The sequence below is a fragment of the Rana temporaria genome, chromosome 3, assembly GCF_905171775.1.
Source record: "Rana temporaria chromosome 3, aRanTem1.1, whole genome shotgun sequence".
In the NCBI taxonomy this organism is placed as follows: Eukaryota; Metazoa; Chordata; class Amphibia; order Anura; family Ranidae; genus Rana; species Rana temporaria.
The window spans coordinates 90235616-90250260 of NC_053491.1; the positions used below are offsets into that span (position 1 = coordinate 90235616).

General features: G+C 43.9%; 1 protein-coding gene across 3 annotated transcripts in view; it reads right to left on the bottom strand.

Annotated features, from left to right (window-relative positions):
• LOC120931466 (golgin subfamily A member 6-like protein 22) overlaps nt 1–13763 on the bottom strand; it is a 101954-nt gene extending 88191 nt beyond the window's left edge. For 2 of the 3 annotated variants that reach the window (XM_040342947.1, XM_040342946.1), the window contains exons 1-2: nt 13620–13763; nt 645–949 (exon numbers count right to left, since the gene is read on the bottom strand). In XM_040342947.1, the coding sequence (XP_040198881.1) occupies nt 645–833 (189 nt within the window). In that variant the 5' untranslated portion in view covers nt 834–949; nt 13620–13763. Of the gene's footprint in view, nt 1–644; nt 950–13619 lie in introns of those variants that run through there. The other variant, XM_040342948.1, reaches the window with a different exon arrangement.
• Between the last annotated feature and the right edge of the window lie 882 nt (nt 13764–14645).

Here is a 14645-nt window from a genome sequence, read left to right on the forward strand (position 1 = left end):
TACTGTGAGGGGGGGCGTGACTGGGCGTGTGACGTCACTGATCGTCGTTCCCTATGACAGGGAACAGATGATCAGTGACATGCTCAGTAGGAAGCATGGGGAGAGAGGATTGTTTACACTTACCTCTCCCTGTTCTTCCTCTCTGTGACCCGATCACGGAACACCGGCGGTAAACAGGTCCGCTGTTCCTGCGGGGACGGTCATGGAAAAGAGGACCATGTCACGAGCGTGCCACCGCCGGCGTGCTCGCGACCCACAGCTGGGATCTTAAAGGGGACGTACATGTACGCCCTTGTGCCCAGCCGTGTCCTCAAGCAGTTAATGGTGGCTGTTCACATATAAGAGCTCAGCAGGGTTGCCAACCACCAGTAAACTGCCAGTAAATATCAGGGGCTGATAATTTCATGCTTTAAAGTCTATGGGGCCAAAGTGCCAAAATCTGCCTTCAAATTATCTTGTGTAGCTTTAAGTTAAGCTACAGGCGATTGAGCTCTCATATGTGAAACAGCCACCAATTAATTAAATTTTTTTATTAGTTGACAGTTTTAGAACTTTGAGCTTCAAACTATAAAAAATTCTCAGACACAAATGGGGCCTTACACAAAAAAAATAGAACAATATTATATATTATGAAGAAGCCTCACCGCAATGTTCTTCTCCAGCTCTGAGAGACCAAAGAGTCTTGGTGAATCCAACCCATGTCTGCAGCTGCCTAGGTCTTTAGAGGTCCATCGAGGAGACCTCCTTCCATTATCCAGATGGTGCTGAAAGTTCTCTATGGAACCATAACGTGAAGGCAAACTGATATATCCATTGCTGACCCGATACGACATTTGTTACAAAGTTACAAAATACAAGATAGCCAAAAATTGTACAGAGATGGCTAGGCAACTTTTATGATCATTGTGCTTGGCTCAGGCGTACAAGTCTGAGATGCAAAATATAGAACCTGTAAAAATAAGCAAAATAATGAAGATCAAATATTATACTATATAATATAGCTATTTGACACTATAACTATTTATATGATTATTAACTATACAGACTATGATTTTGCTTAAAGTGGACATGGCATGGCAAAAACACATACTGGCAGGATCAGTTTTGTTGTTTACTTATATTTTGACTTATATTTTTACAATTATATATATGCAATCGAAATATATTTGAAACATGTAAACAAAGACTCCAGTGTTGGTTCCAAACCTGTTTCATATCAACATTCAATAAATATCAAAATGGTAAGACAGCCTAGTTCCAAGTTTACTGGTTCTTTGATGTGTACAGTCAGTGTTTGTTCTGCCCACAATTTTAGGCCTGGTTCATATATTTACATTTTAACACTTGTTGGAACATGCAAAAATGCTTGGGCAATACATAGCAATGTTATTGTAAGAGCCTGTTCAAATCTGTGTGCTGTGATGCAGCACGATTTTGAAAATAGCTCAGAGCCAATTCTTGTTTCAGTTTAGTGCATTTTTAGGGCCATAGAAGTCAACAAAAGTGCATGAAAATGCATGTCTGATACATTTTGTTTTACACCACCTAGTAGCAAGTCACTCCCCTGGATACCTGCCACCGCAGGAGAGAGATTCCTTGAATCAGAAATGATGATCAGGGAGGTTCACAGTCTCCTCCTGCTTTATGACCTCTCCTACTGCCACTACAATGATAGGGAGAGAAGGGCAATATCCAAAATCTTAGTTGAATGCACCAAAACAGCAACAGGTGCTTCTGCTTACAAAGTTTCAGTGAAATGAGACATCTCAGCTGTTTGTGCACCAATACATGCCACAAATAATCCTGGAAGTAGATCTCACAAGGTCAACAAGTGTCACAGTATACAGTGCCAGATTAAGACCTTGGGGGGCCCAGGGCACTTCATGTTTGGTGGCCCCTTAACATAGAAATTAAATTAGCAAGTCATACATCAAAATTATGCGTATTTTGCTGCGAGTGTGTAACTTTTTTTTTTTAACAAAGCCTTCCCATTGCTTTGTATGGGCGAACGCCAATGCCGCCTGAAAAAAGGTTCCGGGACTTTTTTTCAGGCGACAGGCGTACGGCGTCTATGAGATGTGAACCATCTCATAGACAGCAATGGGAATTCTACCCTCCAGTGGCACGAGCGTCCGGCGTCGGGCGTTTTGTCGCGGAGGTGTGAATGGGGTGTCACACTACAATAGTTACTAAAAGTCTGTTTTCCTGCATTTAGCATCTGCAAAATCTTTAACTAACTCATCAAACTGTATCATCATGAGGACACTGCTCTCGACACCAAGTAGGCACAGAACACTCAAGCCTAGTACACACAAGTTGATTTCAATTTCAATAAAACCGTCTGACATTTAGCCCATGTGTCTGGCAGCCTAGTCTGACAGAAGCCGGCCGGCTTCTTTTGGATAAACATGCTGGAAAACCAGCAGCCGACTGAGTGGGGTGACCAGAGTGTTCTGGCCGGAGGGGCTGCCCCCCCTGTCAGAACACAATAGCACAGCAGGGGAGATTGTTGTATTAACATCTGATTGTTAGTACAGCAGTTCTGACCTGAGCTGGGTTGAATGAAAAAATTGAATGGGTTGAATGAAAAAAAAAATAGTAGTGTGTACCTGGCTTTAGTATTTCATGGGTCATTGTGCTTTCCAGATAATTCTTTATCAAAGCCAATTTTCTGAAGGCCTTTCTCCTGAACAACTAGTGACCATCAAACACAAATATACTTTAAGGCTTCGTACACACGACCGAGAAACTCGACGGGCGAAACACATCGTTTTCCTCGTCGAGTTCCTTGTTAGGCTTGTCGAGGAACTCGACAGGCTTACTTTGCGTACACACGGTCAAGCCAAAATCTCCTCGTTCTCAAACGCGGTGACATACAACACATACAACGGCAGGGGAAGTTCGATTCCACTGGCTAAACTCTTGGGGCTGGTTTTGCTAATCTCATGTGTTTGCATGTTAAGTAAAAGTTTGTTAAGAGACGATTTGCACTTTTTAGTCTGTTACAGCTTGAAAAATGTGTTATCTCCATTACAAATGCTACTTTTACTCCCGTCTCATACTTTATTCTGAGCATACGCGGCTTTCTTAGCATACAGACGTTCGAGTTTCTCGTCGAAAACCAGCCCGTCGAGGAACTTGACGAGCCAATTTGAGACTCCCGTTGAGGAAATAGAGAACTTGCTCTCTTTTTGGCTCGTCGGGTTTCTCGACAGTTTCCTCTGCGAAAATGTACACACGACCGGTTTCCTCTGCAAAAAAATATCTCCCAGCAAGTTTCTTGCTGTTTTTTGCCGAGAAACTCAGTCGTGTGTACGAGGCCTAAGAGCTACATTAACACCTGGAATAGTATCAGCAAGCCCTTCATCATGTAATAAAACTGATAGAGTGAGACATGATTGGAGAATGGCAATGGTTGCAAACTGGAAAATGTCATCAACGAATGCACTACTGAAGTCTCAAAGGTAAATAAGTTAAAACATTTTCACAAAGAAAGTCTGGGGCCCCCTCTGGAAGGCCCCTCTTTTTGCCCCTCTTAGAAATCTGGCACTGACATTATAAACAGGTTTTTAACGGGCTACAGTAAAAATTGCAAAACAATGTAAGCGCTTGATAAATGGGCATCTAAATCGCTTTAGAACATTAGAATACCAGACTCGGGTATTCCCGATTCTGACTCGGGGTTACATTTTTCTGCTGCGATCGGTAACCCCGAGTCAGACTCGGGCTCGCCTCGCAGAATCCACAGGCTTGGTTTACTTACCTTGTCCCTGGATCCAGCGATGCCACCGCGCTGTGTGAGCGAGCGGGACCTCGCTCGATTCACACAGTGCCTCTGTGTGCTGCGATCTCCATTCCCTGCGACGTTACGATGCACGGGGGCGGAGAACGGTGCCAAATTCAAAAAGATAAACAAACACCTTACATACAGTATACTGTAATCTTATAGATTACAGTACTGTATGTAAAAAATACACACCCCCCTTGTCCCTAGTGGTCTGTCCAGTGCCCTACATGTACTTTTATATAATAAAAACTGTCCTTTCTGCCTGCAAACTGTAGATTGTCCATAGCAACCAAAAGTGTCCCTTTATGTCAAAAATGGTTTTAGAGCAGCTAGAAAACAGCGACAATAAATTATAATCACTTGCAGAATTGTGCGATAGCGATTTGTGGGGAAATTCGTCATAAAAAAATAAAAGTAATGACAGCGACAATTCTGCAACTGAGCAAATTTCAGTGATTTTGAGTTGATTACATTATTGAATAATTTCTATTATAATTATATTATTATTTGTTATAATTATTTATAATTATTTATTATATTATAATTTATAATTTTTTTTTTTTTTTTAATTAATACCCGGGATGCCTACTAGACTCTTGTTTGGACAGATTTAAGTGAGTTATTCCTAAGAATTACAGGCCTACAGTATAAAACGCCAAATTTCCTTACAAATAATGGTACCGCTTTCAGCACCTTTTTTCTGAAATAATCATAACGCCAGGGAGGTTAATGCACATAAAAAATGCATTAATAAAAACACAAACACAGTGTGCATCTAGACCTAATGCAGCATAGACCTCCATCTGAAATCTTACAAGCCTTAGAGACATTAAAGACAAGAAATGAGATCTGAAGATGTGAATAACACGACATGCTCATGGGACATCAAATATGGCATCTTCATAAGACAATTTTCTGTCCCTCATTAAATCAGTACACATAAAGATTATGCTGAAACTCTGACACCCAACACAGACCCCTGATGCTCTTCTTCGAAATGCAGTCCATAACTTTAGTACAACCCATTTAGCTATTTGCCAAAAATATTTATACTTTTCTTTATCTCCCTTTTCCCTCACTTAGGTTCAGCCTCAGGTATGAAGGCCTAGATATTAGTTATGAAGTAACTATATTTTGGGTGCTCAAAGTGTACCAGGGTCATTTGTTACTATTAGATTTATCTTCTGGTGTGTGATTCTCCCCAATTGCAGATGTTTCATGTCTTTCGTCCAACTATCCCTAGTAATAGAATCCTGACTTTGCCTCCTTTCCTTACGGTTCTTTCTTATATGTTTCACGTTAGTTCCTGACGTCTCTTTGTATGACCATGTGTAAAACACCAACATAATTCTGTCCAATCAGATAAAAACAATGGTTGCACTACTGCAGAGTTGAACACCTCGTAATTTCATGTCTCTGAGTTCTCTGGCAGTAGGCACTTATTTGTGTTCCTCCATGATAGTTCCGGCTCTTTTTATGCTTTGGGGTTCTTATGTATTTTATTAATTTTAATGAAATGTTTTTTTTTGGAAAGTATATTATTTTATTTTTTTGTGGACATAATTTCCTTATCTTGCTCCTTCTCTTGCTCTTCTGATAGTATTTTTAATGTTTTTAAATATATATGTAAAAAAGACCATCCTAATGTAAGTTTTACCTTATCAAAGCGTGTTAACCATTTTTCTGTTTATAGTTTGTAATTATATATTTACATGAGGGCAGCCATAATGCCTGTGCCTTGCTCTTCTTCTTATCTTGTTGGACAGCCCACAGACAATGACAGAAAACAATAGATTCTTTGTTGTATCTATAGACATGGCACGCCCATAATGCTCCAGGCAACCGAAAAACATGGGATCTTGGGATCTTCAAGGGGTTGTAAAGGAGAAAAAAAATCCCCTAAATAGCTTCCTTTACCTTAGTGCAGTCCTCCACTTACCTCATCCTTCGATTTTGCTTTTAAATGTCCTTATTTCTTCTGAGAAATCCTCACTTCCTGTTCTTCTGTCTGCAACTACACACAGTAATGCAAGGCTTTCTCCCTGGTGTGGAGAAAGCCTCTTGAGGGGGGAGGGGGCGAGCAGGCAAGTCAGGACACTCTCTACTTTGCAGATAGAGAAAGGAGCTGTGAGTTAGTGGGCGTCCTGACTATCCTGCTTGCCCCCTCCCCCTCAGGAGGCTTTCTCCACACCAGGGAGAAAGCCTCACATTACTGCATGTAGTTACAGACAGAAGAATAGGAAGTGAGGATTTCTCAGAAGAAATAAGGACATTTAAAAGCAAAATGGAAGGATGAGGTAAGTGAAGGAGGACTGCACTGAGGTAAGGGAAGCTATTTAGGGAACTTTTTTTTACCTTTACAACCCATTTAAGCCGGCCATATGCTAGTAGAATTTAATTCACACATCTTTGTTTTAAGAACATTCCTTAAATTTTCTAATCTTATTGCGGTCAAATCAATGTTTGATTTCCACCGCGGTGCTGAGAAAATTCAAAGGGGCAGGATGAAAAAAAATTCTCAAGCAAACAAATTTCTGACAGTGTTTCCAGGTTCACATTGCTGTGGGTTATATATCACACAATTTCAACCCAGCAATGCAGTCCGACTTAGGGGGCGATTTGACAGACATCTGTGCAGGTTCCTGGACAGATGTCTATTGAAATCACACCCAAAGTCGCCAAAAGTAGTGCAGGAACTAGTTGGCGTCACACCGATTCAGACATGTCATATCGCATGCCAAATCAGACTAATGTGAACCTAGGCTTAATGTAATTTTTGTATAGGAAAGTCTATACAAGTATTGTAGCAAAATCAAATGTAATGTGGATGTGTTTTTTTATTTTTTATTTGTAGTGTAATTTTTAAGAATAGGTCCATTGAGGATGCTTTACTCTATGTTATGCAAATGTAGCACCCTGGTGTTTAGGCAGGGTTGCTCCTAAATTTACCTACCAGGTATAGCCACCTTGGCTCATTGTTAGGGATCTATTGAGTTCACCCTAAGTCTGGAATGAATGCACTTCTCTCTTCTGCCACTGGGTGGCCGGGTACCTGGTGACATTAGATAAGATAGCAAATCAAGGACAGATTAGGAGTATATGGGGTATCTCAGCCAATGGGCAGGGGTTTTCTTAAATTCCTTGGCCTGCTGGGAGAACCTATATATTTGGGTGGAGTCAGGTGATCAGTGTTCTGTCCCACCTGGACGGCTGTCTGGGTGGATGTGTGTTGTATTGCCCGGGCTGCTAGGCCAGAGTTTGGGCCTATCATGGGCACATCTGGCTTCTAGTCTGAGGGCCAGGCACATGTGGCTTCTAGTCTGAGGGCCTATCCAGAAGCAAGAGAACAGCACAGGGTTGGGATTACGGCTTGCAGTCCAACCATAAGTGACGGTTCTGCTGGCCAGAGAACATTTCATGGTCGGAGGTAAAGGGGAAGCTGTTGCCGCTAAGGGACCAACCGTCTTATTACCAGGGACCACAGTGAGTGGCTGAAGTAAGTACCAGAGCAGTATTCTCACCAACCGGGGATGTTGAGGAATTGGGAAACTTCAGCAGGTGTCAAGCCAGGGACCCAGCCAGCGGAGGTTATGTTGCAGAGCAACCTTGTGTGTCTAGCCAGGGACCAAGCAGGCCAGTGAGGTGAAGCTTGAAAAGTATCTGGAGTGCCAAGCTAGGGATTCAGCAGAGAATCGGGGGTGACGCTTAAGGAAAATACTTAAGTGAAAATTGGAAGAGCTCAAGAGATTCATGGCAGTGAATCAGCAAGTCTAGTGAGAAAGACTGGGAGCTCAGTGGGTTAAGAACCTATACAAAGTGACTGTAGAGAAAGTAAAGGAGTTTGTTACAACTTGAGTTAGGAACTGTTCTAAGATTGTTGCCATAGGAGACAGCATTTCTACCTTGCAGATGTGGTATCTTACTGGATGCCTTTCCCTGCATGGCTGTCTACCTGTAGAAATCTCTGAGTCTGCTAATTAACATTGCAACTACCTAAGGTTGTCCTGGCCCTAACCCTCTCTCCCAAAGTTCTGTTCAAGAGAAATAAAATCTCTTTTACATTCAAGAAGTTTCTGGCGCCCATGAATCTATCTTGCATTACACCCACTATGCCTTACAACCCACTCTATACAGAAGGATGTCAGCAGCTCTTGGTTTTGGAGGTTCTCATTAGACTAAAGGAGGCCTGGGATCTTTCTACACTACACTACACTAAACTCTTATGCTGCGTACACACGCTCAGAATTTCCGACAACAAATGTTCGATGGGAGCTTTTGGTCGGAAATTCTGACAACAAAAATTTGAGAGCTGGTTCTCATTTTTTCCGACAACAAAATCCGTTCTCGGAAATTCCGAGGGTATGTAGATAATTCCAATGCACAAAATTCCATGCATTCTCTAAATCAAATACGAGACGGAAGCGCTTGGTCTGGTAAAACTAGCATTCGTAATGGAGATAGCACATGTGTCACGCTGTAACGGACTGAAAAGCACGAGGCTGAAAAGCGCGAATCGTCTCTCACCAAAGTTCTACTAACACGACTGGTATTGAACTTCCCTTTAATAGTGCCGTCAAGTTGTACTTGACCGCGTTCTTATCAAACGGTATTTCCGACAACATTTGTGCGACCGTTTGAGACAAGTTTGAGCCAACATCTGTCGGAAAAAAAATCCACGGTTTTGTTGTTGGAATGTCCGATCGTCTGTACACGGCACAAGTGTTGTATTATGCATTATGAGCCAACCAAAGCAAGAGTAATACAAAAGGAAATTACGTTAAAGAGTTTATGTAATTGTCCAATTTGTTCCTTTGTGGTGTAGCAAATAGTGCATCTATTTTGCATTGTGTTTAATAAATGTAATATATAAAAGGTGAAATGGTGTCCTCTTTTATTACAAGGACATTTTTAGGGAGCCCATTTTGATTAAACAAAATGTGATTTACATAAAAGAAACCTGCCAAAAGAGAAAATGGGGGCTGCCACTGGTGACCTCCTTCTGAAATTGCTATTGTTGCCTGACTGTTCTTCTGACCACTTTTAAAATCCTTGACCTGGAACAAGTATGTTGATGAGGAAAGCCAGAAAAAAATCAGAGGTCCTTATTGCCATATTTGAGGTTGATTTACTAAAAGCAAAACGACTGTGCACTTTACAAGTGCAGTCAATCCAAAGCTCAGTGAATGGGGTTAAGCTCTGCTGACTTTCATCATCTAATCATGTGCAAGCAAAAATGCTATTTTTTTTACTTTCCTTGCATGTGATTGTGTATTATTTGCAAAATGAAGCTTTACTTGATTTACTAAGCTGTTGAGAAACTGCATTTGCAAAGTGCACAGTCGATTTGCCATTAGTAAATCCCCCCCTTTGTTTTAGGTCAAACTCAATTTAATTTCGGGCCCTATCAGATGTATGGTTGCCCTCAAAGGGCTGGCTGTATCTGGGGTGTGCTATGCACAGAGTGTAGGGTTCAGAAATGTTATGGACATAGTATAGAGTTTAGGATTATGCTATGCACAGGGTGCAGAGTTCAGGAGTGCATTATGTACAGAGTGTGGAGTTCAGAGGTGCACTATGTACAGAGTGCAGGGTTCAGGAAACTTTATCTACTGAGTGCAGAGTTCAAGGGTGTGCTGTGTACAGAGTGCAGGGTTTAGGTGTGAGCTTTGCACAACCCCAAACCCCCCCATCAAAGCTTCCCCTCATCTCTCCTAACTGGCCTGACTCTAGATGATTTGCCTGTGGTTTTATGATGCGGATTTCACACATTCCCGCAACCGCATATATGTGAACCTAGCCTAAGAGAGCAGCAACCATAACACTTCTCATGCAGGCAGAGTTCACACTTCACATCTTTGAAGCGGCTCTGGTTCGAATTGCACAGAAGTCCTGTGCGTCTTCTGGTCCATTTCAGGTCCGAATTCAGCCAAAACTTTGGAATGAAATCGGACCTGAAATGGTGAACAGGGATGCACCGGACCCTTGCTGTGAGCTGCTCTGTGCTGCAGTGTGAACCCAACCTTAATGAAAATGCCATCCTTTGTGCTGAATACAAAAAAAAAGGTTTTAAATAATAATAAAAAAAAATATGTCATGACCTAATTGTAATGCTTGTTTTAAATATTAAAAGATAAGCACTTTTTTAAGTCTGTAAAAGGCACCTGTTACACTTGTGCGAATACAGACATCGCATGTTATTCGCACCCACACTGCGGTGCCGATCGCATGCAAAGTCTGTGCAATGCGAGTTCAGTCATACAGTTGTATGGCTAAACTCACATTGGATTTGCAGGAAAATAGTACAGCCATGCGATCTGATTCTTGTGCAAGTTCACAGTTCACACAGCGATCTGTAAACCGATCTGGGGGAGTCATTAACATTGTATTGACACCCGCAGTGGTTCGCAGAAGGCAGTGTGAACTGCCTGCGGGAGAGATGCGATGCTGGAACCGGCACTGGAATCGCACTGGTTCCCGCATCGCATATGTGTGAACCTAGGCTTAAGGGGCCAGATCCACAAAAACCTGGCGCAACTTAAAAAATCCCATTTAAGTTACACTGCCTTAAAATTTCTACCTAAGTGCCCGATCCACAAAGCACTTACAGTACCTAGAAATTTCAGGCTGTGTAACTTAAATCCGGCCGGCGCAAGGCATTCCTATTCAAATGGGGCGAGTCCCATTTAAATGAGGCGCGCTCCCGCGCCGGCCGTATTGCGCATGCGCGAAGTTACGTTACGCCGAGTTTTGTGGATCGCGCCGGCTTAAAAAAGTTGCGTCAGGAAAAAAAAAAAAAAATTGACAGCGTCGCTCGGCATGCATTCCTGAGGGAGAACTCAAATAAAAAACCGGCATGGGTTCCCCCCCCAGGAGCATACCAGGCCCTTAGGTCTGGTATGGGTTGTAAGGAGACCCCCCCTACGCCGAAAAATCGACGTAGGGGGTCCCCCTACAATCCATACCAGACCCGTATCCAAAGCACGCTACCCGGCCGGCCAGGAATGGGAGTGGGGACGAGCGAGCGCCCCCCCCTCCTGAGCCGTACCAGGCCGCATGCCCTCAACATGGGGGGGTTGGGTGCTCTGGGGCAGGGGGGAGCACTGCGGGCCCCCCCACCCCAGAGCACCCTGTCCCCATGTTGATGAGGACAGGACCTCTTCCCGACAACCCTGGCCGTTGGTTGTCGGGGTCTGCAGGCGGGGTGCTTATCGGAATCTGGCAGTCCCCTCAAATAAGGGGGCCCCCAGATACCGGCCCCCCACCCTAAGTGAATGGATATGGGGTACATCGTACCCCTACCCATTCACCTGGAGGCAAAGTGATTGTTATTAAACACACAACACAAGGGTTTTTAAAATCATTTATTAGTCTGCTCCGGAGGCCCCCCCTGTCTTCTTTAGCTCTAATACCAGGGAGGGCTTCTTCTTCCGCTCTCCGGGGGTCTTCTCCGCTCTCCGGGGGGGGTTTCTTCTTCCGCTCTCCGGGGGGGGGGGTCTTCTCCGCTCTCCGGGGGTCTTCTTCTATCTTCGCCGCTCTCCGCTGTTGACTCGGCGCACCCCGGTTCTTCTGCAGCTGTCCGGTGCCTTCTTCTTCAGCGCTGGCTGCCTGCTATCTTCGTGTGTTAGCTCAATTACTAGCAGGCAGCCAGCGTGGTCTTCTGTGACGTCATCTTCTTCTCTTCTTCTCCCTTCTTCCGATGTTGACTCGAGGCCTCTTCTCACTGCAATGATGGAAGCGCGCCTTGCATCCCATTTATATAGGCCTCACCGTCCCATCATGCTCCGGTAGGTACCCACGTGGTGGGTGCCTACCCACGTGCACCCACCACGTGGGTACCTACCGGAGCATGATGGGACGGTGAGGCCTATATAAATGGGATGCAAGGCGCGCTTCCATCATTACAGTGAGAAGTCGCGTCGGGTCAACATCGGAAGAAGGGAGAAGAAGAGAAGAGAAGAACATGACGTCACAGAAGACCACGCTGGCTGCCTGCTAGTAATTGAGCTAACACACGAAGATAGCAGGCAGCCAGCGCTGAAGGAGAAGGCACCGGACAGCTGCAGAAGAACCGGGGTGCGCCGAGTCAACAGCGGAGAGCGGCAAAGATAGAAGAAGACCCCCGGAGAGCGGAGAAGACCCCCCCGGAGAGCGGAGAAGACCCCCGGAGAGCGGAGAAGACCCCCGGAGAGCGGAAGAAGAAGCCCCCCCCTGGTATTAGAGCTAAAGAAGACAGGGGGCCTCCGGAGCAGACTAATAAATGATTTTAAAAACCCTTGTGTTGTGTGTTTAATAACTATCACTTTGCCTCCAGGTGAATGGGTAGGGGTACGATGTACCCCATATCCATTCACTTAGGGTGGGGGGCCGGTATCCGGGGGCCCCCTTATTTGAGGGGACTCCCAGATTCCGATAAGCCCCCGCCCGCAGACCCCGACAACCAACGGCCAGGGTTGTCGGGAAGAGGTCCTGTCCTCATCAACATGGGGACAGGGTGCTCTGGGGTGGGGGGCCCGCAGTGCGCCCCCCTTCCCCTAGAGCACCCAACCCCCCCATGTTGAGGGCATGCGGCCTGGCACGGCTCAGGAGGGGGGGGCGCTCGCTCGTCCCCACTCCCATTCCTGCCCGGCCGGGTAGCGTGCTTTGGATACGGGTCTGGTATGGATTGTAGGGGGACCCCCTACGTCGATTTTTCGGCGTAGGGGGGGTCTCCTTACAACCCATACCAGACCTAAGGGCCTGGTATGCTCCTGGGGGGGGGGGAACCCATGCCGGTTTAGATTTTACAAATTGCCGTGGAGTTCTCCCTCAGAAATGCATACCAAATGCCGTCGCTTGAATGGGCTTTTACATGCTGTTACTAACTTTCCACTTTGTAAAACCAGCCCTAATTTTACACTTGCAAACTAAAACTTACGGCGAAAAAACGAAGCTGAAAAGCTTTGTGGATCTCCCTAAGTGCTAATTTGCATACTAGAAGCAGCATATCGACTCGAAATGCCCCCAGCGGCGGATGCGGTACTGCATCCTAAGATCCGGCAGTGTAATTCAATTACACATGCCGGATCTTCTGCCTAACTTTGGAAAACTGCTTCTGTGGATCAGTTCCAAAGTTAGGACAAGGGATACGATGGAGTAACAGCAGTTACTCCGTCGTATCTCTTTTGTGGATCTGGCCCAAGGTACTTAGATGGGGAAATGGTCACGTCTCTGATACCTTTGGATGACTGATATAAGGAAAACTAGTGATTGACCACATTGGATATTTGTAATTGATAAAACGTGTATACCCCGAGATTTAGGTGATTTGAGTGTGCATGTTTATATGAGTACTTGTTTCGATAAATCTACTTAATGTTAGCATTTTTTCCCTATAACTGCCCATAAATGTCTATAGCAAGCAAAAAAAAATAAAAAATTTAATCAAATATTACATAAAATAGGGTATGCATAGGTATACTGTATTTCAAAGTTTCTCAACTCCAGTCCTCAAGTACCCCCAACAGGTCATGTTTTCAGGATTTCCCTGAGATGAAGCAGCTGTGGTAATTACTAAGGCAGTGAAACTGATCAAATAACCTGTGCAAAATAATGGAAAGCCTGAAAACATGACATGTTGGGGGCACTTGAGGACTAGAGTTTAGAAACATTGCTGTATAGTATGACATATAAAGACTGAAAATTGAAAAATGCAAACATGAACACAAATAATTACATTGCCTAATAATAATATTTTATTTATATGCAATGCATAAACTAAATCTAATTTGTAAAAAGTATAAGTACTTTGCAATTGCATTCATCAAAGTTCCGTAAACACGCTAGCAAATCTTACCTTATGCTAAAGCTGTACATGCCATGGATTATTTTTTCTGGCACCTCTGTCAGCCCACCTAGATCTTCAAGCCTAATGAAAAGGAAAGAAAGCTTGGACTTGCTTCTATGGTTACATAAAGCAACAAGACTGGAGCTGCTCCCTTTTTTTGATTAACCAGTTCAGATTGAGAAACCAGGCAACTGTCACTTGCTGTAGTTACACTCTCCACCCTAAGATCTTTTTTTTCAAACAGAAAACTCTTACAGGGCTCTTTATGTCTAAGTCCAACCACTTATAGGTCATGGCATTTGTCCCATGTATTCTGTGTGTGGAGGAAGCTCTGGGTTGTTTACAGTGTTAAGTAGCCCAAAGACATACAGTAAGTCATTGTCAAAAAAGAAAATGCATCTCTATTGCTACTGTTCTGCCATGGTGAACTAGTGGGCAGCAGGACCTTCTTGTGCCACTAATGTCTATGGCAATTGGTTTAACTAGTTAAGGACCATAAGGATTTGCCCCCTTAATGAACTGACAATTGCGCGGTCGCGCGGCGCTGTACATAGACAAAATTTACGCCCTTTTTTTCCCACAGATAGAGCTTTCTTTTTGTGGTATTTGATCACCTCTGCATTTTTATTTTGTTGTGCTATAAACAAAAAACGTCTGACAATTTTGAAAAAGAAAATATATTTTTTACTTTTTGCTATAATAAATATCCCCCCAAACAAATGGGAAAAAAAATTTCTTCATCAGTTTAGGCCAATATGTATTCTTCTACATATTTTTGGTCAAAAAATCTCTATAAGAGTATATTGATTGGTTTGCGCAAAAGTTATAGGCCCGGATTCACGTACAGCGGCGTATCTTTGAGCGGGCGTAACGTATCCTATTTACGTTACGCCTCCGCAACTTAGACGAGCAAGTGCAGTGTTCTCAAAGCACTTGCTCCGTAAGTTGCGGCGGCGTAGGGTAAATAGGCCGGCGTAAGCCCGCCTAATTCAAATGTGGAACAGGGGGGCGTGTTTTATGTAATTAACTTGTGAC